At 45.9% G+C, this 26,737-nt stretch overlaps 1 protein-coding gene across 2 annotated transcripts in view; it reads left to right on the top strand.

Annotated features, from left to right (window-relative positions):
* The window catches only part of GNAO1 (G protein subunit alpha o1), a 136,068-nt gene that overhangs the window by 39,516 nt on the left and 69,815 nt on the right, over positions 1 to 26,737 (top strand). For both annotated transcript variants that reach the window (XM_056500835.1, XM_056500834.1), the window contains exon 3: positions 8,929 to 9,070. In XM_056500835.1, the coding sequence (XP_056356810.1) occupies positions 8,929 to 9,070 (142 nt within the window). The remainder of the gene's footprint in view (positions 1 to 8,928; positions 9,071 to 26,737) is intronic.

Raw genomic sequence — 26,737 nt, 5'->3', positions numbered from 1 at the left:
GCAGAGTGTGGACAAGGTAGATTGACTCTGTAGCACATTGCATGGGATGAGATGATAACTCACTTGGAGCAGGAACACTTTTTCCTTCACTGAATTATTATTTGGGAATGCACAACAAAGAATGCAGCTGTCAGCCTCCTCTAGTGCTATTTGAAACCCTTTTGGCTCCAAGGCTTTTTCCACAGAAAAATGCAATCTCATCTAATGCAAATGCTGCTGCAGGAATCTGTGTAGTCCAGCTGTCTTTTTTTAATCGAAAAAAGTCCTGATCTAATTGTTTTTGACTGTGTTTCTTTGCTGTTCTTACTGAGCTGAGCAGGATGCATATTGAAACTAATTAGCTGCATGTAGGGTATTCAATATTTGATCTTAATATTAAAGGCCTCAGGAGAGGGTGCATTATCAAAGTTAACCAACTGCAAATTTTAGTAAAACCAAATTATACTACTGGCCTGACATTGAATAAAACCCAAGTCTGCACTGCTCCCAGCTTTGTGCAGGACATGGGGGCCAGGGGCAGCCTCTGCCTGCACCCTGCTTCCACCCTTTGCTTCCCATCTGGGCAGAGCTGCCTCTCAGGAGCAGAGGAAGATGATTTAGAGCAGGAAAGAGAGGATCTATGTTAGCTAGTGTGATGGGTTTTTCTTCCCCTGACTGCACCCCTATACTGCCACCCCCTATCTGTGCTGTAGGGGAGGGGTCTGAGGTTTGGACTGGGGACTGAGCTGGGCACTGAATCCCTGCAGTTCCATGCTGGGAGTCAGATCCTGAGCCTGTGTACATCAGTGTACCTTCCCCAGTTAGCTGATGGCCTCACCAGAACCAGCAGCTCCCCAGGAAGGAGGAGCTCATCTGTGGTCATCAACACTTGGGATAGTGCATCCAGGTACCAGAACTCCTCTGAGGACCAGTGGCCAGCAGCCTCTGCAGGAAAAACACTTCTTAGGTTGCCTTGGGTGGGTTAAAACATTGTTATGGTTGACTGTGCACAATTAGGCTTGGTGTGGGCAATGCTTATTGTCACAGGTAAGCCATGGGACAAGAAGAAATAGCCTCAAGTGGAACCTGAAGAGGTTTAGATGGGATATTCAGGGCAATTGAAGGGGTTGTCAAGCACTGGAACACTCTGCCCAGGGAAGTGGCAGTCACCATCCCTGGATGCATTTAAAAGATGTGCAAATATAGATGTGACACTCAGGGACCTGGTGGAGTTGGCAGTGCAAGGGTAAAGGTTGGATTTGATGATCTTTGAGGTATTTTCCAACCTAAAGAATTCTATGATTTTCCTAACTTTATAGTGTTAAATTTCAAAGGATGATTACATCTCTATTGTGTTGGGTGGAGTACTAGCACAGTAGCTGGGTTTGCCCAGCCTGCCCAGCCTTGCCTTCTTTTGAAGTATCAGAACTGGTGTCTTTTATTCATCAACACTAATTAATTACTTTCAGGATGCAGTAGACTGTTTACACTCTTGAAATTGTTTTGTACACACACTTAAAAACAAAGTATTTCACTCCACTGCTTCCTGTTGAAAATGTAAATGCTGAAACAATCCTCACACTGCAGAGATGGGAAGGTCATTGGTGCATCCCAAATGTGGGGTGCAAAAGCCAACCCAACACCCCAGTCCATTGAAGGACACAGTGTGAACCTCAGCTTGCAGTCCAGGAAATCATCTCTCATCTCAGCTACAGCATTCAACCAAAGCAGGGATCACTCTTCAAGACAGCCCAAAGCCAAAATTAGGCACTGATGTAGAACTCAATTAAAAAATAATAGTAATAATAATTAAAAGAAGACTAAGAGCTACTTCCAAACAGCCACGGGGCTGCAGGGACACAGCACCATGTGGGGAGTGCTGTACATGTTTCTAGTTTAGGGCTATATTAAACTGGAAGTGAAGAGTATTCTGCAAATATTTTTTACACCTGAAAACAATCTGAGATCAAAGGTTTTGGGGAAGATGCAGTATCTGACTCTTGTATGTCTGGAAGCTAATCATTGTTGGCTCAATAGCCACTTGTCTACAGACAAAAATAAGACGGTAGCAATGTTGATTCTGAGCAGACATAAGAGAGTTTCTTGTAACATCATCTGCAATATTTTTGGCCAGCAGTTAAGGTGCAGAAGCACATGGCTGGCTTTAAAGAGACGCCATGAAGGCATCAGAGGGACTTATAGGCATTAGGCACCAACTGAAATGCCTTAGAGGAGCAAGAATGCTTGTGCCTTGTACAGGTCTGTGGAACTTGTGCAGCTGATTTGAGTGAGCTCGGCCATTTCCAGGGCTGTAGGTGTTGGCAGCATTTCAGTCGCCTGATGGATTTGCTTATTTTTTAACGTGAACCATCTGGTTAGTTAGAATAATATCTTTGCATGCAAGAAATACTTTGGTGGTAAGAATTCAGTTTTGAGTGACCCAAAGGTATTTCCTCCAGAAAGGAGATTTTCCCCAGCTGGGTGTCTATCACAGGGCTTCATCAGTATTTCTTGGACCAGTGTAAAAAGTCCGGGTTGAAAAAATCATGCTTTTTAAAATGAGCTCCACTTGCAGTTTTTAGATGGCCTTGACTAAGGAAGTTGTTTTTCTTAAAAAAAATAAAGGGCATGTAGGCAAACAGTCATCTTAATTTTCATCTCAGAGAATTTCTTGTGGGAATAGGATGTACAACATGGCATTCTAGCACAGCTGGGGGGAAGAATGAGAGTTTAGAGAGATTTGCACCCTGTCACAGAGGTCTGAACTGTGCCTTTGCAGTCTTTGAACACAAGGTCATGGGCATCTGCGTTGATTTAGTTTAACATAATCCAGGAGTTTTTAATCGCATTTCAAGCTATTAAATGAGTGAGAAGAGAATCACTGGAATTTAGCTTCATAACTCCCCTGTAAACAAAGTTTTTAACCTCATATCAAGATAAAAATAAATTTAAAGTAGCTGATTAGCAGGAGATTTTCTATCAGAATTTGATCATCCTCCTCTCTACATACTAAAGTCAGATTTTCGTGCTTTCCCCCATTTGCAAACAAAGATTGCAGAGTTTTCTTCAGAATTAGATTTTTTTCTTTTGACTCAAACTCTGCCCAGCCCCACCAGAATAATCTGCTTGATTCTGGGTATGAGACAGGAAAGATTATTTTTGAAAGAAAAAAGGGGGAAGGAGTGAAGGGATAAAAATCAGAGAAGTTTGCTGCGCAAAAATAGATTTTGTGATGTGTGTTTGTTCCAAGATTCCCCACCTTGGATCAGTCTATGCCATAAACATGAATGTGCTAATGGGACTCAACAGCCTGAGCAAAAATGTGTCTGTGGATGAATTCTCTGCTGTCCCTGTAATGCCACCTCTCTTCTGCTGTGTCCTGAGTCATCTCCTCCCTTTTACACAGCATTTTACACCCACCACATCATCTCACACACCTTGCAATGTCCACAGTGTCACTGCAGACCTTTCCTGGGGTGGGAGGAGATGCTGCTGGGGAGCTCAGAGCCACCCAGGCTGGAGGGAACCTGCAGGTGCCACACAGGGTGGTGCCACTGCCAGCCCAAAGCAGCTCAGTGCCCCAGAGCCCTGAGAGCTGAGACTCATTGCCAAGGCACAGGGCTCTGTAGAAAAGCTGTGCAATGACCTTTAAATTCCTTAACTTGTCCAGGTGAAGGTGGGGACCAGGTCTGCTCTTACAGGAACTGGACCGTTCATTTGCTTGTGATACACTTTGAGTGTTGTAATCTCCTGGTGATTTCTTGCCTGGTTTTATTCAAGCAAATCACTGTAATTGTAGGGATGTGCATTGATATGAGAAAACTTCATTCAGCTGGAAACATCTTGCTGATTGAAAGTAAATTATCTTAGGTAAAACAGAAACAGTATGGGTTTTATTTTCTCTGGCAGGCAATTGGAAGTTGTCACTGATGCAGACAGTTTGAAGCCACACAAAGGTCCCTGAATTTTGCAGGAAATATTTCAGAGACATTGGCTGGAGGTTTTGGAGTGATGACAAAGGGCAGGGAACAAATCAGGGCCGTGTCAGTTGGGGCATGAGAACCTGCATGTGAAGCTCTGAAAGGGTTGAAGGATGCTGAGCACTGGAAGCAAGAGGGGGTGTCCACAAATTTCCACATGCCATTCCCTCCTTCTGGCACAAAAGGATAAGTTTAGTAAGACTAAATGCCTTCAGGTCAGCTGTGTTTAAGGAAATTCTTAGTACATACTTATAGGCGCCATCTGAGAAATACAAACACTTCTCCTTGAGAGCTCTTGGAGGGCAGGTGAGGCACCAGAAGACAGGGAAAAAATGTAAACATGGTGCCTCTCTCTAAATATAGAGGGAGAAAAAAGGAGTAAGAATTATAGACCAGTCAACTTCTAGAAGCTTTCAAGAGAATTGAACTATCAATCATATAATTTGCAACCACCTAGGAGATAAAAAAGGAGATGAGTGACATACAGCATGGATTATACAAAAGTGAGGCATGTTAAAGTAGTCTCATTTGATTTCTCAGCAGAAGTAGGAGAGCAATGGTTGGTGCCATATCTGGATTTTGGGAGGAGTTTGTCAGAGTTCCACTGGAATTTTAAAAAGTGACCTGGAAAAATAGTGCAGATAAACCTACCAGAGGTCTTACACAAAAATGGGTGAGCAGCACAACTCATTCCCAAAGTATACAGTTATCAGTGGCTCATGGTCAGAGCAGAGAGCTCTGTCAGCCAGGATTCCAGTGGGGCCTGTGTCAATTTCCTTATAAATTTTCATCAGTGAAAATTGGATTACTTACCCCTGTCAGTGATATGAAGCTGGGAGAGGTGCTTCAGCACATCAGAGGACAAACTTTACAGCTTCAATTTGTCTTGGCAGACTGGAGATGTGAAGACTGAGTCTAGTCTGGGGCACTGTGCCTCAAAAAAGAGGAGGAGGACTTGCTTGGAGAAGGTGTGGGGAAGTGTCAGTGTGCTGACTAAACCTGGCCCAGGTTGGAAGGGCTGGAAGGAGAGCACCAGAATAGCTTGGCTGGAACTGACGCATGGGAATGATGATGAGTGTAGCCTCTGGCCCAGGAAGTTTTCAGGATGATGGACAAGTATTTCCCTCAGGAGTGACCTGGGCAGAGTGGTGGGATGAGCCCCAGCTGAGCTGCAGCCCCGCTGCCCTGAGCTGGGCCGGGCTTTGTTGGGAGCTGCTGCTCGCGGGCGAAGAGCAGCCCCGGCTTTGCCTCTCCATGTGAAAGGCTGCAGGCTCCTAAGTGCTTTGTTGAACACAAGCCAAAGCAAGCTGCTACGCAGAATGCACCCCCCTTCCCAAGTATTTCATTTATTTTGTAATTAAGCAATAATTGCTGAGGCGCTGGGCACTTCTTCAGCATTAACGACTTGCTGGGGGATGGCAGAGGATCCGATCTGCGGTGGAACCATTTTCTCCAGCAAACACCTGCCTGTTACTGAAATGAGCACAACACGACGTGCCAACATATGGGCTTTGCTGTTAGCAGCTGAGGGATGGGGAGCAGGCATTAATGGGTACCTTAGGCAATCAGGTTGCTTCAGTTGTCTCTCACCATTCCCTTCAGAGCACAGTGTTTTATTAGTCACTTGGTGAATGAAATGGCTTTTTAATTGCTCAGAATCACTTTTTTAAATTACAGCACTTTCTCCCCCCTCCACAACCCCTGGGGATCCTCTTCAATCCCATTTTTTCCTTTGCCCTGGAGAGAACCAGTTCTAGTGTGGCAAAGAGGAACCTGCTTGCAGCAGTTTCCTTTGTAATTCGGAGGCTGGGAAAAATATATGCCATTTAGAAAACAGAGGATTCACATTTCTGGTGCTGAAAACCCTCTGCTCCCATGATTTGCAGGTTGATTAAGGAGTAGCTCACCCTGCCTAAGCCTGTGAAGACTTTACAGTCTTGGCATGCTGATTGCTTCTGTTAGTTCTACACCTGTATCTTTTTAAGGGTCACAGCTCACTACAGCACGCAAACCCCACTGCTTCTCCTGTCCTGTGGCACCAGGAGCTGGCTGGAGCTGTGTCCCATAGCAAGATACCTCCCAGGAGTAGTGTTGGAGCTTTAAATGTGCTCTAGACATCAAGTGAGAAGAAAGGTGTATCCCAAACAGGTGAGGGCAGCATGAACGTTTCCAAAAGACAATGGAAAAAGCTGCTACAGGATTGGAGCCATCAGATCATCAAGGCAAGCAAATGGAGAAACATTTGTGAAAAGCATATAGGACAATAAACCAGTTCACAGTGTCCTAGCAGGCTTTGGAACAGGAGTCAGGGGGGATTTGCTCACTGAGATATTAGGTAACATGTTCTCTGCATGATTGATTAATCCATAGGTACTTCCTACAGCAAAACTTCCATACTGGCACCCACAGTGCTGCTGTCAGTCACCGTGGCTGCCTTCTAGAGAGATTTCACACAGGTACAATCAGGGTGTTTTTTCTCTGTGCTCTCTCTGCCCCCTGTAAAAATACCAGTTTTACTCCTGCATTTGAACGACAGCAGCATTGTTTCCCAGCTGCAGTGTGTTCACTGAGGGATCCCAGAGCTGCTCTCCATCCCTTAATTCTGCCCCTTCAGCACAAGGAGCCCTGTTACTCAATAGGGAACTTACTGGCTTGTAGTATTTAGAAAATGTCAGGCACCAATTTCATGGCACAATGATGCCTGTCAGTAAAAGCCCGAAACAAATCCAGCCCAAATTGTGGGCATCACTCCCATCTCCACCAGCCTGACCAACAGCTGCACCAAACAAATTTCAGCAGCATTCTCTTGAGGCCATTACACTGCATCTTGTTTGCCCCAAAATCCAGCTGTGAGCCAACCATCCAGAAAGGATGAATTATTCCTGGTGATGCTTTCATGAGCTGCCTGCCTGCCTCCCGTGGGACCCCTGCTCTGCTGTGCTGCTTTGCTGTCATGCTCAGAGCTGGGAGGAAGTGGTGCTGTACAGTCTCCCTTGAATTCAAGCACAATTGATGCAGATCCTTTTGCCTTGTTCCACCCATAACTCTTGAGGTTGACTGCTCCTTTTAGCAAAGAACACATTCCCAGAAGTTCAGCAACTTCTCTGAGTAACAGTAAATGATCCATGAGATCCAGTGCTGATACAGGGCTCTGCTACCCTGCCTCCTTCCCCATCATTCAAATGCTGCTGTTCCAAACCTCACCACGATCACTGGATTCACAGAAAATAAAAGCTACTGAGTGCAAGATCTGCTGTTGCCCATAACTCCATCCAAATCAAAACAAGATATTGAAATTTTTTTTGCAAATTGACAAGTGCGGATTTATTAATTCAGAAAGGTTTTCACCTACCCCTGTTCTCATCAGCTTAGGTTAGGGGAACCAGCAGCCCTCTGTGCTGTGTCCAGCACACCAGCACCATTTGCCTTTGCTGGAGGGTACCCAAGCAGGGGGCTCTGCCCAGTTCCTCAGATCAATAGCTTAAAAATTTCCTGGTCACCAATTGATTTGTATTATTGTCTGTCTGAGGCTGTCTATGCTTATAGTCATGTTTTTCCAGGACTCAGGGGTTGTTGAGCAGCTCCTCCCAGAAGCTCAGTGCTCAGTGTTGAGTAAGCAAAGGTTTTGGGGGAACAGCAGAGAGTCTGTCACTTGTGTTAGAAAACCTTTTTGTGAGCTTCACATCAGGGGAAGGAGATCTCTGTCTGGGTCAGCGTGTTTCTACCAGCCTTGTTCTTCGTGTAGTCATCTGTTAATAACACTGGGCTGGCATCCAGCCCCATTCTCCATCCCAGTCCTGTATCTATTGCAAGCTCAGTGTGAGACAGAGCTCCCTCTCTCCCAGGGGATGCCAGCACTTGTCGGGACCTTTGATGGCATGTATCTGATTTAGAAAAAAAAAGGAATCAAAAGCCCTGTTACAGAAAGGGTGCTAGGTTTTGTCAGAGACCAGATCTGTTACTGAAGAGCCCTCTGTTGACCAGTGACATCTGAGGATGAGCAAACAAGGATTTCATTTTAGCTAAGCAGATCATCCTCTCTTCCGACATTTAAGACATAACTTATGTCTTCACTGGGAAGAATTATTGTCAGACACAACTAGTTCTGCAAATCCTAGTTGTTTTTGGAGACACATCCAGACTTAGTTCTGGAGTTGCTTAGAGATTAATAAATTGCAGGGGCAGTCTTCTGACCTGAGCAAGGGGCTGCAATAACTTGTTCCATCAAATAGTTCCTTTGCAGAGTTTAATAGAGATCAATGCACAGAGCATCCAGTGAGCAGAGCTGGTAGGACTGTGGGTCACATTCCCATCTTGTCTGGGGAAGGGATAACATTGCATGCCTTGAGACAAAAAAAATCTCAGCCCTTATTCTAAAGGAGAGAGAAGGAGGGGGGAGGAATTGTGGAGGGTAAGTACTTTAAGTGCTTCATAACCAAGACAGTTCCCCCCTCCGTGCCTGAGTCCCCCTGTAGTATTTCAGCTCTGGTTCCTTTTGTAAGGTACCCCTGGAGTGACTACTACTGAAAGGACTAGACAAGAACCAGAGGGTTTCTGTCACTTATTTCAGTGGTTAAGATTTGATCTGATTTGTCCACATTGGACATATTTCCATAGACCTTGACTGGGAAGGTAATGTAGGACCTGGAAACCTCCCCCCTTGACTGCTGAGCGTGCAAACACGAGGTGCTCCAGGCTTCAGCCTCTGCAGTTCATTTGGGAAGGAGGTACCATATGCACCAACTGTGCACAAAACCTTCTTGATAGAGAGCAAAAGGGATGCTAATTCCAGCACTGGGCTCAGACACACTACTGGTGAACAACCAGAAAGGTTTAAAAAGAAATGCTGACTAAATTAAGCAAATCAAGGCAGCAGATGTGCTCTTCAGAAGAGCACAGCTGTCTTTTAAATGTCTCTCCCACTGAAATTACATTCTCAAGAGTTTTTTGTCCTTTGCATTTTCTTCAGGATCATCCATGAGGATGGCTTCTCTGGAGAAGACGTGAAGCAGTACAAGCCAGTGGTCTACAGCAACACTATCCAGTCCCTGGCAGCTATTGTCCGTGCCATGGATACCCTGGGCATTGAGTACGGTGACAAGGAGCGACGGGTGAGTGCGAACCCTGCTGGGTACAGGCAGCTGAGACCAGAGGCTCCAGACCATGAACAGACCATGGCATTTGCACAGTCTCAGTACCTTGGAGGGATAAGGAGGGAGGGGAGATTTATATCACTGTTGTATGCCTCTTGCACATGCATTTTGTACACACAACTGCATGTGGGTGCCACTGGTTCACTTAGACTGGGAAGTGTAGCCCTGGGGACCACTGTGTCACAAAAGCCACAATTTCTCATGCCCTGGCACTGGTCAGGCCAGGTAAGAAAAATAATCTGTTGTCTAGAGACAGCCTAGACAGATCTACTGATAGATTTGAGAGAACACCAAGAACTCGTGTCCTGTGTCCTGTGCATGTGCTGCACACACAGGCTGATTGGATGATGAATCAGGGAGAAGTCTTGCTGCCATTCAAAGCCCTTCTACAGCCTGCTAATGTAGGAAAGCTTTTAGGATTAATGTCATTGGGGCTTCACCGGCTTCTACTGCACATCCCCCATTTAAGTGTACTCAAACAATAATGTCAGTTGCAAACAAGGGGAGGTATTACTTCAGTGAGGTTGGTATGGACAGGCTCTTAGGCACCAGCATTGGCATCTGTCTTATCAGAGCAGCTATGTGATGCTTGGCAGCCTTCTTGTACCACACACCTAGGCTAGCCTGTCCTTTTACAGTTGCTAGTCTGTGATTACTTTCACCAGCTCCCTATTTTTAAACAGTGGCTCCTCTGTGAGGTGCCCCTGCCAGCCTCTGCCCTGCCTTACTGCATTTCTGGCTCAGACCAAGCCCACACAGAGGAACTCAGAACCCTAGAGTGAAGTCAAAACCACCCTTTTTGCATGCTGCAAACCCAGAGAAGTTAAAACTACTTGATTTCACTGGAAATAAAATAATTTCAAATTAAAAACCCAGTAAAGGCAAAGTCCTACTTTGTCATGACTATTTTTAGGTAGTTATCAAATGACAGATGTACAACATACTCCAAACTCCTTATCTGAGGGGTTGATAATAAAAGCATTCACTCAAAGGGGTGCCAAAATCCTGCTCTGGTGTTACTGTATGAGGAGGTACCTTATTTCTCCAAATCACAAAGAGGTACTTTGATTTCTTTGCATCTAGGGGTTTTCCCGTAGGAACTGTAAATCCTGGAGACATTTCCATCCCAAACGTGGAGATGATACCATAATGGAGTTCTTGTGAGCTTGCCGAGAGCTGATGCTGATGGCTTTCAAACTGAATGCATTAATCTGGTGATTACTGAGTGACTCAGCTCTCAGCAAGGCAACGTATCTCACTCAGCTAAAACCTATGCCTAGGAAAACAGAAACAAGTCATTCTCCATGTCTGATAAATAGTCTGTGGCAGACAGCTTTAAAATGTAAAATTTATTTTTTTTTTTTTTAAACGCCTAAAGTCCTAATTTGAGGAGGGAAAACTCATCACTGCTTTAGTGCCAGGCCTGGCACAGTGCAGGGTGTGGAGGAGGAGAGCTGTTATCAGCACTGCCAGGAACGAGAGGTGGAGTCCTGGGCTGAACAAAACGTTGTGTCCGTTCATATTGCCCAGGAAAAGATGCCAAATGTTCCTAGGGCTGGACAAGAACTCAGGCTGGAGAGGAGCTCCCCTCAGCTGCCCCTGCTCAGGTAAAGTCTGAGGTCAAACCAAGTTGCTCAGGACTCTACCCAGCTGGGTCTGAAATCATTCAAGGATGGAGACTGCACACCCTCTTTGGGCAACCTGCTCTGCTGCTCTTAGAGTCCTCATGATGAAAAGGTTTCTCCTTATGTCTGGTGTGAGCTACTGTTGTTTCAATTCATGCTTTATGGCAGTAGGGATCTTGTGTTACACTTTGCAAAGTGAAAAGTTAGATTAAGTTCTCCCCAGCCTAGTTTCCCCTAAGATGCAGCTCTGGAGGAATTACTCCTGTGTTACTGTGGTATGCTGACTGTCTGAGACAAGCCTGCCACAAACCACTATAAACCAAACCACTGTCTGTGAGGGTGATTCAGTGTATCTGTTCCCTTCATAGACGGCAGAAATATTTCTTCATCCAGTAGCAGACAAAGGGGAAGGAAACCAAGTCTCTCAGGCTGTGATTTTGCACTTGCTCCTTTCTCTTAGGCACAGAAAGTTGCTGGTATTAGTCTGAAATAGTATTTATTTTAATCTTACAAAGAAGCACATGGCTTCTGCTGCCCTGCTTTTGTTATTAATGCACAGCTGCTGTAAAGAGAGGCCATTAACAGGCGATTTGTTGAGTATTATGGTACGTGGTTCATCCCTTTTCAGGCAAAGCTTTTCTATTTTAAAAGTCATTCTTCAGCCAAGGGTTTCTGTTGCAAATCTTCTAGTGGGGGATTTTTCCCCTACTCATCACTTAGGCCCCCCAAGAGAAGGGAGCTCAGGAAGGGGAGCCAGGGCTGTGGCTGCTCCAGCCTGATTCAGCAGCAGGGAAGGAGGGGACTTGGACCTGGGACAGGTTTTCCCCAGAGACCACTTGGTTATTACTGCTTCCCCATCCTTTCTGGGAGCTGGATCTGCACCTGTATCCCTTCCAAATGGTACCTTGACCATGTTCAAAGTGAAAAAACCCCTCCCCTACTTAATAAATGCATGTTGTTATTGAAAGAAAATAACCAAATCCTCTCACTGTTCTCATTTTTCTCCTGCCCATAATTGTACCTCCAGTATTTAGTCTAATAGAAGTGAAAAGACTTGGGGAAGACTAAACCCCCTTTCTTTTGGCAGTCCAAGCGAGATCTGTGTAGGAAATAGGACCTAACAAGACAAAATAAATCACAAAAAGCACATGCTCCAAATCTCCCTGACCCTCTCTGCTGATAAGGACTTGTCCCCAGGTTGAGAACAAGCCAGTCTGCGTGCTGGATTTCACTTTTCTGTGTGCTCCTTGTCCAGGGCAGAGGGTTTGCCCAGCTCACTGAAGGTTCATGGCCCGTGGGCAGCACCCAGGTCCTTGTTTCTGCCCTTCATCGCAGGAGGCAGGAGCACATCCTGCCAGCTCACAGCACATTATCACTGCCCACAGCAGGGAAGCCAGGCTGAAACTCCAGAAAAACTGGGCAAGTGCAAGATCACAAATCCTCCACGTGTTACAAGGGGGCAGGCAGAAGAGGAGCAGTCCATGAGGAGACAGGAGCCAGCTGCACAAGTGGCATCAGTGGGTGTTGCTCATCTCCAGGGCCACCACTGCCCTGGGTCTGGATCCCTGGCAAGCCAGGGGGTTACACACAGGAAGAGAGGCAGAGGCTTAGTCTTGCCTGCCTACTCAGGACTCTCCAGCTGGTCTGTAGGGCACTACTCAGTCCTTACCTTGATAATCAGATTAACAGGCAGGAAAAAGTCAGGCTGTAACATGGAGCCTGTGGATTAAATGGTCCTCTAAAGTGCAAATGTATTAATAAAACAAGCTCCTCACTGATTCCATTTCAGTGTATTCAGGCAGAGCAAATGGGAAATGGAGGTTTGAAACCAGGAATCCAGAAGTCAGTCTAAGTGTTTGGAAAGGATCAAGCAGGAAGGGCAGGGTAAGGATGGATTTTCAAATCTCTGAAAATCCGGTTCCGAAGTCTGGCTTCAGAAATCCCACCCAGAAGAAGCATAAAGTCTCTTCCTCTGTGGGTCAATGCTGACCCCAGAACCTGCTTGGAAATGCAGACCTGCAATCCCACTGAAACTGGTGAAATACCAGAGCTGCAGCCAGGCTGGGGGGCCTGGGGGTGTCTCTTCAGGGTGGATTGGTCCCAGGCTGCAGTGTGCAGGCTGGTATGAAAGCAGCTGTAGAGCACGCTCATATTTTCATAAACCAGACAGAAACAGGCTGAAATTGTTCAGAAAGTACTCAACAGAGAATGCAAATATCAGTTGCATGGCTCAGATCCAAGTGTCTGAGGCGAGAGGTCACAGGTTTAGTGCTTGGGGTCCAGAGGTGGCAGGCAGTGACCTTCACATCAAACTTTTTCCCAGTGTGAGTCTGGACATGTCTCTGCTTCAGCTATGAATGGGAAAACTAAAGAGCTGCTAAAGTATTCAAATATTTTTATTGGGATTTTTTTTCTTTCGGACTTTGTAGCAAAATGTGTCTGTGGCGACCTTCTGCTGTGTACAGTCTGCAACATCTGAGCTGTGAGCCAAAGAAAGATGTGCTGGGACATTTTAAAATACTGGCTAGTAGCCTTAAAAAAACCCCTTCTGTAGTGTATTTGAACAGCCCACCCGGGCTGGCTGGCAAAGAGGTCCGTGTCAAATCTGCTTCTGAGCAGAGAGGTGCCTGTAGAAACCTGGTGCCTCCAGCCCCTTCCCCTCTGCACCTGCCAAAAGGGGATTTTAGGAGCTGCCCTCTTCCTCTCGTTCTTGCTCAGCAGTGGCAGGAGCAAAGTCACAGCCGCTGTCACCTGCTGCCTTCCAGGCACTGGAGGGAGCAGTGTGGGGGAGGATCCCTCTTTCATAAGCTCTGCTCCTGTGTAACTGGCTTTTTGTACTTGCCAGCTCAAGATACTGTGCTACTTCATTTGAGTCAGGTATCTGTTTAGACCAGCTGGCTCCTACTGTGTGTCCCCAGCCCAGGCTCTCTCAGAAATGAACAAAGGCTGCTAATAACTTCGGGCAGGGCAGGTGAGGTTCATCAGGCACTGCTGTGCTGGTAGGAAACCTCTGTTAGCTGCCTGCATCCAGGGGATGGACACAGGGTTCCTGGGCTTGTGCTGCTTGGCTGAGGATGCAGCCAGTCCTTGCTGATCTCTTTTTGTGAGTGATGGGAACTTAGCACTGCTTTGTAGAAGAGCAGGATGGAGTGGAAGAAAAGGGAAAATGGAATAAAGAGGTGGCACTAGACATGCCTTTTTTACCTGGTGTCAGCATTTGTCTGGATATCCAGCTGCAGACAATGTCTACTTGCAATAGTCACAGCTCACATATAATTAATTATATTTGCTGTATTCTATCAGAGCCAGTACAAATACCCAAGTAACACTCCAGGACAAATATTTCAGCCTGCCCTTTGTAAAGGTCTGTCACTTTTCCATTAAGGCTGAAGCCATCTTTCTCATACACCTCCCTCTTGATCCTTCCACCAGGCACATTTCAGTTGCCATTATTCGTGTTTCTGAGGGGTGGGGAACATTTCTTGAGAGGTGGGAAACATGAAACAGAGAGGAAAGCACTTGTTATTGTCACAGCCTGCCTTGTTGCCAGGGAGATGTTTGGCTCATTCAAGAAACGCTTGTGGTTGCTGGCCAAGATGGCCAATGCATTTGGAATCTTTGCTGCAAAATGAAGGTGTGGGAGAAAGAGGGACACAGCAAAGAATAAGGGAAAGCCCAGAGCAAGCTCTGCCTGCATGGTCACAGGGCATGACCCACATGCCTCACAGCATCATCTCTGGAGTCTCTCTAACCAAAGCAGCATCTACATTCCACTAGTATATTTTCCTCCTTTGAGAGCCCCTCAAGCCCCTGAAAATACAAGATCTTTCCTAATAAATGATAGCAGTAAATTAACAGCAGAGCACAAAGGCAGTTTATGATAGCATGTTGTGCCAGTTTAAAGAATTTGGAATGGTTTACTTCCATGCCTTTGCTCTGCCTCTTAGGGAGAGTCAAACTCTGTCATAACCAGAAGGGATCTCAGCCAAGTCAGCTGAGACCTGTGGCTGGACCTGGGAGACCTTGCCTTGCAGCAGCAGGAGCAGTACAGCCTGGCTCTGTGCTCCTGCAGAGCTGAAGTCATGATCATCGAGTCTATGACATATGGTGATCTTCACATGGCAAGAAAGATCCCCCAGAACCAGTGTCTGCTTTGCTGTACTCATGCTACTAATAGAGATAATGATCAGAAATGAGAAAAAGCTGATGGAATCATGGCTTTAAACACATCATGGCCAGAAAATGTAGTAATAGTAGAAACAGCTGGATGCTGTAGGCAAGCAACTGAACCACATGGCCAGTGCTAACCTTTCTTTCAGCAGAGGACTGTCAATCACTCACAACAGCTCTAAAAACCAAAACTTCCCCAGGGTGGCCCAGTGTACCAGTTTTAGTTAAAATCCCTACAGAATGAAAAGGACTGCTTGAAATGGATCCAGAAGGAGGCAGGGGAGAGTGGGGGCGGGCGCTGGAGACGCGTGTCCTGTGGAGGGCTGGGAGGTGCCACCTTGCTGAGCATTGATGTGCCAGCTTGATGTTTTTCACATTGGTCCTCTTTCAGGATGATATCCATGGTGTTGGCATGGCAACCCTCACTCTAAAGTAAACACTGGGTCTGCTTTTTGTGTTCTCCTAGACACTGATGGTAAATGGGCAGCAGTCAGGGCACAGAGTGGAATAAAAGTTCAACTGGTCTTCCAGTCCCTCTGTGCAGTCAGAAATCTGTTTCTAAGAAATACATTTCTGGGAAAAAAAAGTATTGTGAAGCACTTCAGCATAATTTCTAAGGAAGCCAGATGAGAAAAAGAGATGTGGTCACACCTTAAAATGCCACCAGATCTGTTTCTCTGGTGAACACTTGGCATCAGCCAGGCACTGTAGGTTGGTGATACTTGCTGCCCATGCTGCCTTCCCAATTCTGACATGAGTCTTATAGCTAAATGTCCTACAAAAGTACTGACCAGAACAGATTCCATCAATTAAAACTAGCCTTGTAACTTTCTTTTGAAGAAAAGCAGAAGATAAAGAGATGTCTCAGGGGATCATTGATAAGAGAGACCACAGTCACCTCTTTCCAACTCCAAGCTCCAGGCTGAGTCTAATCACATCTTTCACCACCTAAAGGAGGCTTTAAAGAAGATGGTGCCAAGACAGGGATGTATTTTTCCTCCATGAGCTGTATGTGTTTGATACTGATTTTTTGGATGATGCAGGGAATATTTTTAGTTTGAAAAGAAGAAAAAACCCCACCCATTCCTGTTCCTTGGAAGAAGAGCTGCCTGCCTGCCCCTCTATTTGTTATACCTGAGGTTTGTTGTTCAAATGCAGCCACAGTTAGGCCTGCCAGAGCCATGGTGTGGCAGGGAAACAGCACAGAGGGGAGGGTGAAGCAGACATGGGACTGTGACATTTGCAGTGAATTAGCGAGGGGTGGAGTGCTGCTTTCCATTCCCACAAGATACTCATGGAAGACACTTTCTTTGGCAGATGGAGCAGAGCCCTGAGAAGGGAAAAACCTTGTTGCTTGGAAAGGAGTTTTCTGGCAGCTCCTGGGTCCAGGGTCAGGAGAGAGTTGGCTGTACACCCCATTCACTCCTTCTGGGTGGATGGCACAGCCAGGCCAAGGCAGATTCCATCATATACAGCCACTCCCCACAGAGCAGGTGGCACTGGCCTTGCAGGTGGCAGCTGGTGTTGGTGAACACAGGCAGGTACTGTCTGTCCTTCACTAGAGCCTTCCTCTCCATAAAGGGATTGAAGGGTTTGTAAGCCAGGACAAAAAATACATCTAGGTATTTGATGTACTCACAATGGAGGCAGTGAAATTAAATGCTAGCATGGCAGAGGCTTCAAAGATGCCTGTACATGTTCCTGACTGCATGGGTGATCAGGCACTTGCTGAAGTCCTTCCAGAAAGTCCCCACCATGTTTGAGACTGAAGTTCAGGCTGCATCTGGCTGCAGCCTTGCACAGGCAGGATGCTGCCTTCAGGTATGATTGCAAGTCAGCTCTCCAAGCAGCAATTGCAGATAACTGCTAACTACTCAGCACATTTCAAATGCATGTCATTATTAAGTAGATTTATTTCCATCTCTTCTGGGAAATGTTGGGAAGCACTGCTGAGTCACACTGCTTACTCACCAGTTTTAGGAATGCCATTAAAAATATTTATTTTCCACATGCCTTCTATGATGTTCCTATTATTTGAATGTCTCCAGATGTAAAATGAAAACATTTGTATAGGGTATTCCTGGCCTTAAACAGATCTCTGATGCATAACTCACTAAAAGGCATAAAAAAAGGGATCTATCCCTTGGCTCTGTTGTATGATGTTTATTCAGGGATAGTGGTGAGGGATAGTCTTTGCTCCAAAATGGCAGGAGCACAGCTTAGGATGGAGGAAGGAGAGTGTGAGCAGCAGCTTTGCTGTGCCCAAACACGTGGGAGAGGAGGGACACAGAACATGGAACATGTTCCTTGCTTACAGCAGATGCTCATAAACTCAGGACACAATATTCAGCCATGGTTTGCTCTGGCCACAGCCCCCAAAACAATTCAGTCCCCAAAACAATTCAGCCCCCAAGGAACACGGTGTCAGGTGCCTTCTCAGGAGCACCAGGTCCAAGGGCACTCTGGAGTTTGCTAAAATGTGCCCAAGCCCCACACCACCCAGTGAGGTGTCTCTCCAAAGTGAGCAGCTGCTTCTCCTAGGCTGGATCAGCCATGTGGCAGGTGTGGTGGCTGCCTTCCCTCTCAGAGAGGCACGGTGGGACAGTGCCACCTCAGACGTGTCCCTTGCACCGCATCAATCACGGGGATGGCAGAATGTCTGCCATGCATGAAGGCTTTATTACCCAAATACAGGCTGTACTAAGGCTATTAATCAGTATTGTGTACCTTGGTAATAACTGATTAAAGATACCACAAGGGAACTCATTTAACAGCTGTGATTACTGCTCTGACCTCAGCCTCACCACGGAGCTGGATGTGAGGGTGCCTGGCAGTGCAGCAGGAACCAGCCTCACCCAGGGCTGCAGGAGCTCAAAGGTGCTCTTCATCCAGATCAGAATGGCTGTGGCAGGTGACTGGGCAGGAGTTCTTGGTGCTTTATTGAAAGGAAGGGAAAAATCAAGCTGCACATGAAGGTTAGAAACAACAAAACCTCAAGATTTGCTGTGAAACAGTATTGTTTTGCACCTTGGCAATATTTAGTCTTGTGGTCAGAAAGAAAATGTAAAAAAGTGCAGGGTAGGTGAATTAGCCTGTGCCTGGTTTAGGGTTTTTGATAGGGAGTCACTGGGGGCCCCAGCACAGCTCATCCTTCCCCAGCTGAGACCCACATCTGCATCACGTCACCCCAGAATTGCTCCAGGCAGCACAGCACATCCCTTCCCAGTGCCAAAACCCACTCAGGAGCCAAAGAAAATCTCACCCACAGGCTTTGAGCACGGTTCCTCCTTTTTGCTGTGCTATTCCTTTTCCAGGGCTGTAGGAGTTTCTGGTTTGCAACACGTTATATCTGTGTTGAGGGTGAGACTGTTGCTAGATACTTTTCTCTTACTGAGAAGTAATTCCCCTAGGTTGGCTATGTATAATTAAGTCCTCATTTGCCTACAGATTGGTTTAAGACTAGATTATCTCCATTGATTAGAGGGGAATTACTTTTGATTTATACTGAGATGTGGGAATGGAGGCTCAAGTGACACAGGAGCAATTCTACAGTAAATACTCAGGGTAGCTACATGGTTGTCACCCACCTTTTTGTATTTGGGACCTCCCTGGGCAGATGCTTGTTCCTTTACAAGAAAGGAGGGTACTAAGTCAATCTTAGGTGCAGAATACACCTTCCAGATGTTCAGTTGGGTATTCAGGTTGTATGGTCATGTGTTGAATACAACCAGTTACTCCTTTGTTAGTCTGACAGTAAAACTGGAGCAAGACTGTCCTCCAGAGAAATTGTTTCTGGTCTGATGAGATTTTACCAGCAGGGATGGGAGGGGACTGTACTGCATAGAGGAAAGGAGCATGCAGTAACCAGAGAGGATGCAAACAGGATTACATCTCCAAAATAACGCTTTACATGTTTGGGAAGGAAAAGGTCTTGCCCAGTGCTCCTCAGGAGGGGCTCAGCAGGACACAGCCAAGCTCACTCCCTCTGGATCACAGCTCAGCCCTGCTCACACCCGTGTCTCTCTCCGTACCATCAAAGCCAAGCAAAAGGAGGCAATGGCAGAGAAACAGAGTTTTCTGAGTCCAGGAAAGTGTTTGGCTTGGCAATTTTACTGTGTTTTTATTTGAAACTGTGAGAGCTTTTAGTGCTGGTAGATGATATTACAGGCAATAAAAGACTTTATTTCTGAGAAGAAAGAGGTGCCAGTAGCCACCAACCAGTGAGTTTGAATTATTCTGTAAAGTTACAAATTCATTTCATCCAAGTGAGGAGCAGGTCTCACCTCTCTTTCCCCCTTCCACATGTCATCATGCTTGTGGAATTTTTTCTTTTCTGCAGGGCAGGTTTGCAAAATAGCCTATCTGGAGGTGTGGTGTGACACTGCGGATGCCAAGGACAGGGGAATTTTAGATTAGTTTTTCCTCACCACCTCACCAGCACCTTAGCCAAAGGTCTCAAAGCCATTTTTTTTCCCAGCTTTTATTCTTAATTGCTATTATTGGTCCTATAAGTTTTAGAAAGCTTTTCTCTTGCCAAGTTCCTCTGCCATGGGCATGTTTCTAACTGGTGATATCTGTGCTGTCCTCATTTGAATTCCTTGGTTTTAAATAGGCTTTTGTCTTACTCCAGCTGCCCTCAATGCACATTGCAGGCAGTTCCCACCAAGATGGACATCTTTTGGTAGCAAGTTCAAGTTCTGCATCTCATAATCTCATAGCTGCTGTGGCTTTTGATTCTTCCCATGCTCACTTCCACTTGTGAGACCCTTCACCCAGGAAATGGCACAAGGTTAAATCTGCTGTCTGCAGTTGGGCTGTGCATGCTGCTGTTGCAGCCTTCTTTATTTAATTTGCTCCAGAGGCAAAAGTCAAACAGAGGCTGAAAAGACCGTATTCAGCATTACAGTGGATCGTGAGCCAAGTTCAGGCAGGTCTTGTGACCAGTGAGTAGGCAAAAATCCTTATTTCCTCAACTTTCTCTTCAAGAGGGAAGGCTCTAGGATGATTTGTAGGGGCATATAAGGCTTTGCAGGACTGAGCTTTTGGATCAGATGATCTTTATGTTGTTACAGACCAAGTGTTGAGCATCTTCTATTTCTTGTTGGTGATTCAAGCAAAAAATTTAAACCTGTAAAACAATCCCAGCCCTAAAGCCCTGCACCACATAGCAGGAGGAGGAAGCCTGTCCTCCAGCATGAGGACTGAGCAATTTCAGCACAAAGGCTCCCTGGGCCATGAGATCTCAGAAACCAAGAGACACCAGACCCAAACCACAGCTGTGCTTATTTCAGTCATGGGCTGTATGCACAGACATTGAATCAGCTTAAAAGCCACCTCTTGGGGTCACACCCTTTTTCTGGCTCCCCTCATTCCTGAAGGATCTGTGGGGTGCAAGGCCTGGCCCCACTCGTGCAGTGTCTGGGCTCAGTGTCCCCCAGCTACCACAAGCCAGCCAAGCCCACCACACTTAAATTACCAGAAAGCATACATTTGTACATTTGTATTTGCTGATACATCTGTAAATAGAAGAAAGATGATCAGGAGAGGGCTGCTTATAATAATCCACACAGGCAGCAGCAGCTCTGAGCTGCCTTTTCACCACTAATCATCTGTCCCCTAAAATCCTGGGCAGGCATTGCACTTCTGGGCTCACTCTGCTTGCCAGCATGAATGTTCAGCTTTGTATCTCCAGGCCAATCCAAGAGCACAAAGGATGGAGAGAGTGAACAGGCTATTGCACTGTGTCCTTTTCTCCTTTGCCATCAACTTTGGAAAGAAAGAGTGGACAGCAAATAAACAGTAAAGGCTGATGGGGGAGGGAAGCCTATCAGCCCACACTATCATTATCTGACTTCCTTGAAATCCTCCAAGAGATTGCCAGAAATTAGTTCCAGTGCTCAAGAGTCTTCAGTGACCCTTTAGGAAGAGAACTGAGCTCAGGAGCCAACTCCACCACAAAGCACCAGCTTTCTGCAAGCTAAATTCCAGATGTAAACAGATGTTCTCCCCAGCAGCCCTTGCAAACCCTATTATATGTGTCAGGCAGCACCAGCACACCGTGCAGTCCTAAGCCCTTTTCCTTAAGAGGCTGGAGGGTATTGCCTGGGATTGGAAAGAATGAGTCCAGCAAGTTCCTTGAGCCAGAAAAATCAGATTTCACTTCATACTGATTATGCAGCTCCTAGTTCAGATTCAGACCACGAGTTACTGATCAGCTTGCTACAGTCAAACCACAAAGGAGGCTTAGTAATGCCAGGGCAGTTTCCAGTTCATCCTTAATCTCCCCCACCAGCACTGAACTGCATTCTTCTCTTGGCTGTTCTGGAGAGGGTGATCATCTATGGACTAAAGAGTGGTGAGCAGGGCAATGCTGACTTCACTCTGATCTTCCTCACTGAACCAGACAGCTCCTCTCCTTTGGGCAGAAGCTGGGGTAAGTGTCACTGCTTCCTCTCAAGGCAAGTGGTAGGATTCAGGTGAGCTTTGCTCAAGGATCCTCTGCAAATGGCAGCCTGAGCCCAAGCATGCCACAGGGAGACACCAACTTCATTTCTGTTTCCTCTCAGTTGGCCTGGAAAGGGAGACTGCTAATGAAAATTGCCCATTAATGCCTGTGATAAAGGTGGCAGTGCTGAGAGATTAAATTCTTACAAAGCCACAGAGATTTGAGGGTTACCATAGTTCTGGGCTTGAACCAGACATCACAATGTTGTGTGAAACAATTTGGTGAACCACCAGCATCTTCGTGCAGACACAGAAAATTACAGCTGTAAATCCAGGGCAGCTGAAGCAGTGACCAGCACCTAAATGTGAATGGACATATGCTGGGAGCAGTCAGAAATAAAGGGCTTGATGTGTGAAGAAAAGAAGATCCAGTTTTATGTGCAGGACCACCAGCAAAGATCCTTAGATGGTTATTTGCAGCTCTTACAGGAAAGAAAGGAGCAGTAGATTCTAGCTGAATGCTAAATAGAATAGCAAGTAGTGGAGTGATAAACGTAGCATCTCTGTAACTGCAAAAGGTTGTTCTAAAGGTCAGATCTGCATGTACTCTCCTAGCTCTGTGAATAGCTATTCCTTTCATCCACAAGTTGAGCTTTTGGCTGGGACAGGCTGAAATAAACAGGGCTAAAGCTGTCCCATCCGTTATCACTGGGAATGGCTTGGCTCCAAGAGCAGCTCTGCCTCTGCAGATACAGCACACAGCATGGCAGGGAGCAGCCCAAGAGAGCAGATGGCTCACGTGGACCATCCCCACCACCAAGCCTTCATCCCCAGGCTTCAAAATGCTGCAGTGCCCCTCTGTGGGGAGAGGGCAAGGCTGATGTGCTCACTGCCATCAAACCCTGACACAGACCTGTGCTCAGCACCCCTTTGGAGGCACAGGCAGAAGCCAGAAGCTTTTCATTCATACACACTGCCCAAGGCTGTTTATCTGGAGTTGGGCTTCTTTTTCCACCCTCTAAGGTGAGATGTCAGGAAAGAAACATTGGCAGGTCTGCCTGTATGTTTTCTGTCTCTCATACCAAGTCAAAACCAAAACACCCCACGGTCCTGGCAGCACACAGCTACAGATTGACAGCCACTCTGCACAGAACAGCCAGACAGGGCTAGGGGTAATCCAGCCCTGCTTTTCCCATGCTTTTATGGATGTCCTTCTGCTGTGGTGGCAATAAGGCACTTTATTGGAAACTAAGAAACAAAACTAAAACCAAATCAGTTTATTAAATGTCAAACAGTGTTGGTGTGTCTCACAGAAATGACGCCAGGAGACTGAGATGGCAGCACAGGGAATCCCTGGGTGTTCATTCAGGAATAGATGTCCTGTAGCAAGCACACAGTGCCAGAGGGGAAGGGGACAGTTCCTCTGGGTCTGCAGGTTGCCCTCATCTCTGAAGCAGCCATCCTGCCCTCTTACACATCAGTCCAGGGATGCTGGAGCCAGCCAGCCCTGAGACACCTGTCTGAGCAAAGCCATCTCTATCTTAATGTGTAGATGGAGGAAGGCAGATACCTTTGCAGGCTGTGCTAAACCTTAGCCTACACAGTGAGGTTCTGCTGCCACCACCATATCCAGGTGCTCCAGAGAAAGTCCTCAAACAGGTAACAGACCCATTATGAGCAGAGCATTAGGTCCAGGAACCCTCTGTATCAACAACCCTCTATATCTGCTAGGCTGATGCAGTGCAGTAGGTTGAGAAATGATTCCTCAGTGAAAGCACCTCATCTTCAAGCACAAACTTTAAAAATGTAGTCAACAACCCTTTAGTTTCTACCCAGAAGAAAACATAAGCTGAAGAACTTAATTTGGGCATGGGGAACCAGAGAAACTAATCTTTGCTATCCTGGGAATCAGCTACCCAGGGCTTGAGCCAGGAAGTCCATAAAGTGCTCTGGTTTCTGGTAAAAGAGCTGATCCTATAATACTCCTTTGCATTGCAGGTTTCAAGAAGCAACTTTTTGTTGGTCTATCTTTCTGTCCTATTTATAACCAGCTTACAGAGAATAAAAAGTGTATAATTCACAGAGCTTTCTAATTAGGTGTTGTAACTACAATCCTATTTCACGCCACTCTAATTTGTTCCATCACAGTATTTTCATTAACTATATCATGCAGGGCAAATTCTTCAAGGGTTTGAAGCCAGCAATTATGCACCACTTTGATTTGTACATAAAGCTGATGTGAGTCCACATGGCAACATCCCATCATGACACCTGAAATACCAGGATTAAAAGACACTGTTGAAGCTCTGTCCAAAGCCAGGACTTGCTTAGTCCAAAGCAACTCAGAACAAGCTTGCCAGGCTAGAGGAGATTTTGCAATCCCAGTTACTTCTGACCTTTCTGAAAGGACTGAATTTTGAAGAATCCATATTTGGTAGATCTCCAGACCAATCTATATCTAAGTTTGTGGCTGACATTTAAATCTCTAAAAATGGAAATGGGCCTTTGCCACTTGAGCTTCCAGATTATTCATAGTAGAGGGAAAGATCTTGGGAGCAACTGGACTAATGTAGTTAAGCAAGCATGATGGGATTAGCACAGGGCAGGATTAGACATTCCCCTTTAACACAGTGGGATCTGGAATAGCACAAGAGGTGTGGGCTGGTTCTCTTTGTATTGTGACTGTTTGTACGACTGTTCACCCTCTCTTTGTAGATCTAATAACCACTTTGGATTATTAGGAAACTCCTTAGTAGGTGTGAACACCAAAGACTTGTTAAATGCAGTGGCAAAATTAGCCATAGAAAGTTTTTCCATGTGTGTTTTAACCTTAGACCTCTGGTTTGCTCTTTTCAAGTGTTTATTTAAAAAAAAAAAAAAACAAAAAAAAAAACCAAGCACTTTTTCCTGGTATTCATCAAGTGAAAAGACACAGTAAGACTGTAGAGTCCTTGTGATATTTTCAGATGTTCTCAGCTATCTGTTTAGCTTAAGAGTTCCAACTTCAGAAAAACAACCATTTCTAAAAGTGCTCTCTATCTGCCTTTGCCTCCACCTCTTTCTTAGAGACTGAAACCTTTGAAATGCTGCAGATGTGTGTCAACACAGCAAAATCTGTCTTGCCAAGCTTCTACTTTAAAGAGCAGCAGCTCCAGGTTAGGGCTTTCCTTAGCTGAACTGTTGGAAGAAAACAGCAGGAATGTGCCAAAGGAGAGTCTCTCCCTTTGTCCCCCCTTCTTCCAGCCCCCTGCCCCAGCCACGCCAGGCACAAGCATCCCCGTGCACAGGGCCAATCCTCAGCCTGAGCACATCCAGCTCCCTTGGAGTCAATCTGGCCCCAGGGCTTGTTTTGGTATTTTACAACAGAACAAATAGAGCAACATTTCATAACGTTCTAATGAGGCACATTGAGGAATGCCCAGGAGACAGAGACAATATCAGTGTTCCTTGGCACACAGAGAAAATCAAAGGCATTTGTTTGTTATCTGAAATGTCGATCTGTGTTCATTTCAGTGGTGGGCAGACATTTTTATAGTGTAGGTTCCTGGAAGTACTCAGATGTCACTGTCAGTGCATTCTAAGAGCAGTATTTGTTTTCAGATGTACCTATAAAAACTGAGACTGAAGCACGGAAATATTTAGAGCCATTACGGGATTATTAGGTTTTGAGTAGTGGTTTGCACTCTGTATGGCCCCAAAAAAACCTAACATTTGTGGACTCCTTCTTTCATTGAACAGGAATTTTATCACTGACTTGAGAAAGCCCTAGTGAGAGAGGAGTCTTTGCTCAAGAAATTGATTAGAGCCACCCAGCAGAGATCAAACTGACCAACTACATCTGTCCAGGGCATTAAGGAAACACCATCTCTCCTGTCAGAGTGAACATTTGGGAGCAACTGGTTTGGATCTCTGCTTGTTATGTCAGAATTTAAACCAGTGCCATTAAGAGGCATCACTACTGCACATGCCACTGTGTTACAGCCCAGCCCAGCTCACAGGTGTGGGATCTACCAGTGCCCCCTATGTTCCAGTATGTCCCAGTATGTCCCAGTATGTCCCAGTATCGGCCCCTTCCTGGGAGCTGGCACACCTGACAGCTAAGGACAGCTCTCCTGAGCACTGTCATCACCCTCCTGCAAGTCTTCTGTGTCATGACAGCTGCTAAAGTTTCATCTACAGTCCTAACAGTGCTTTAGAGGATCAGAGAGTCACAGACTATCAGCTGGAAGGGACCCATAAGGCTCATTACATCCAACATCCTGCTCCTCATAGGACCTCCTAAAACTAAATTATATGACTAAGAATACGCTGTTCATTCTGTCAAGCTCGGTACTTTTTTTAAAGTTTGGACCCTCGTTAAACACTCCCCACTTCTCTAGCCTTGGTAATCAGAGACATATCTCAAAGGCATAATACTGATGACAGAGGATTGTCTCTCTCTCTTTTCCACCTTTTCCTCTTTGGAGTCTGTCTCAGGCTCGTGCTGGGACAGCAACTGGGACTAGCACTGCACACATTTGCTGGGAGGAGCTGACAGCAGGTGACCTGAGCTGTGTCACTTCAGCTTTAGGCTCAGAAGGCTCTTGAGATCTGCCCCTCAAGAAAGCAGCAGAGACAGCCTGGGCTCCATCTCCTCACCCTCCCTGGCAGAGAGGTATTTGCCAGGCTGGGGTAGCTGCTGTTACAGGTGAAATGGGAGCACTTGCTGCCATCTGAGTCTCAAAGGAATGGGCATATCCAGGTCAGCTGATCAGAGAGAGGGAAGATTCAAAGCCCAAGGGAGGCTGAGCTGAGCTGACCTATTATTCAGAACGACCAAAAACATCCTCTTTAAACCCTTGGACAGCAAATGCTGCTGTATTATTAAGAAGCCTGGCGATTGGAAGGTATTACCCCATTAAAGGAAGTACATCTCCTGCAAAAAATGTTCCTGAGCAAGTAATGCCATTCTGCTAAGGTTGACCTTGACAGAGATTTCACCCTTCTCATTTGGATCTGAGAAGCAAGAATGTTGATAAACTCACTGCTGAGAAATTTAATGTTATCCTGTACATTTTACTCTGGAAGCCCAATTAAGCATAAGACAACAAGGATGTTTCTTCTTTTTAATAATAATTTTTTCTGATTGTTATTATTCAAGAAAAAACAGAGATGAAATAGCACCCTTCTCCCCTCCCCCACCAAAGCCAAAATGATCTCACTTAGGTCAGATAGGTTTGTTGTGGTTTCTCCAATTAAAAAGCTATCACCCATCAGGATTGTAATTGTCCATCCATCAGTACTCTATCAGCCAAAAAGCTTGTAAAAATGAACATTCTTCTGTTATTTTTGAGGACATGCAGGCAGTTCCACAAGATCAGCTCATGCCCACTATTTCAGAATGCCT

The sequence above is a fragment of the Oenanthe melanoleuca genome, chromosome 11 (genome assembly GCF_029582105.1).
Source record: "Oenanthe melanoleuca isolate GR-GAL-2019-014 chromosome 11, OMel1.0, whole genome shotgun sequence".
Taxonomy (NCBI): domain Eukaryota; kingdom Metazoa; phylum Chordata; class Aves; order Passeriformes; family Muscicapidae; genus Oenanthe; species Oenanthe melanoleuca.
The sequence above is the reverse complement of the archived record's forward strand: the minus strand, read 5'-3'. Positions and strand labels throughout refer to the sequence as shown.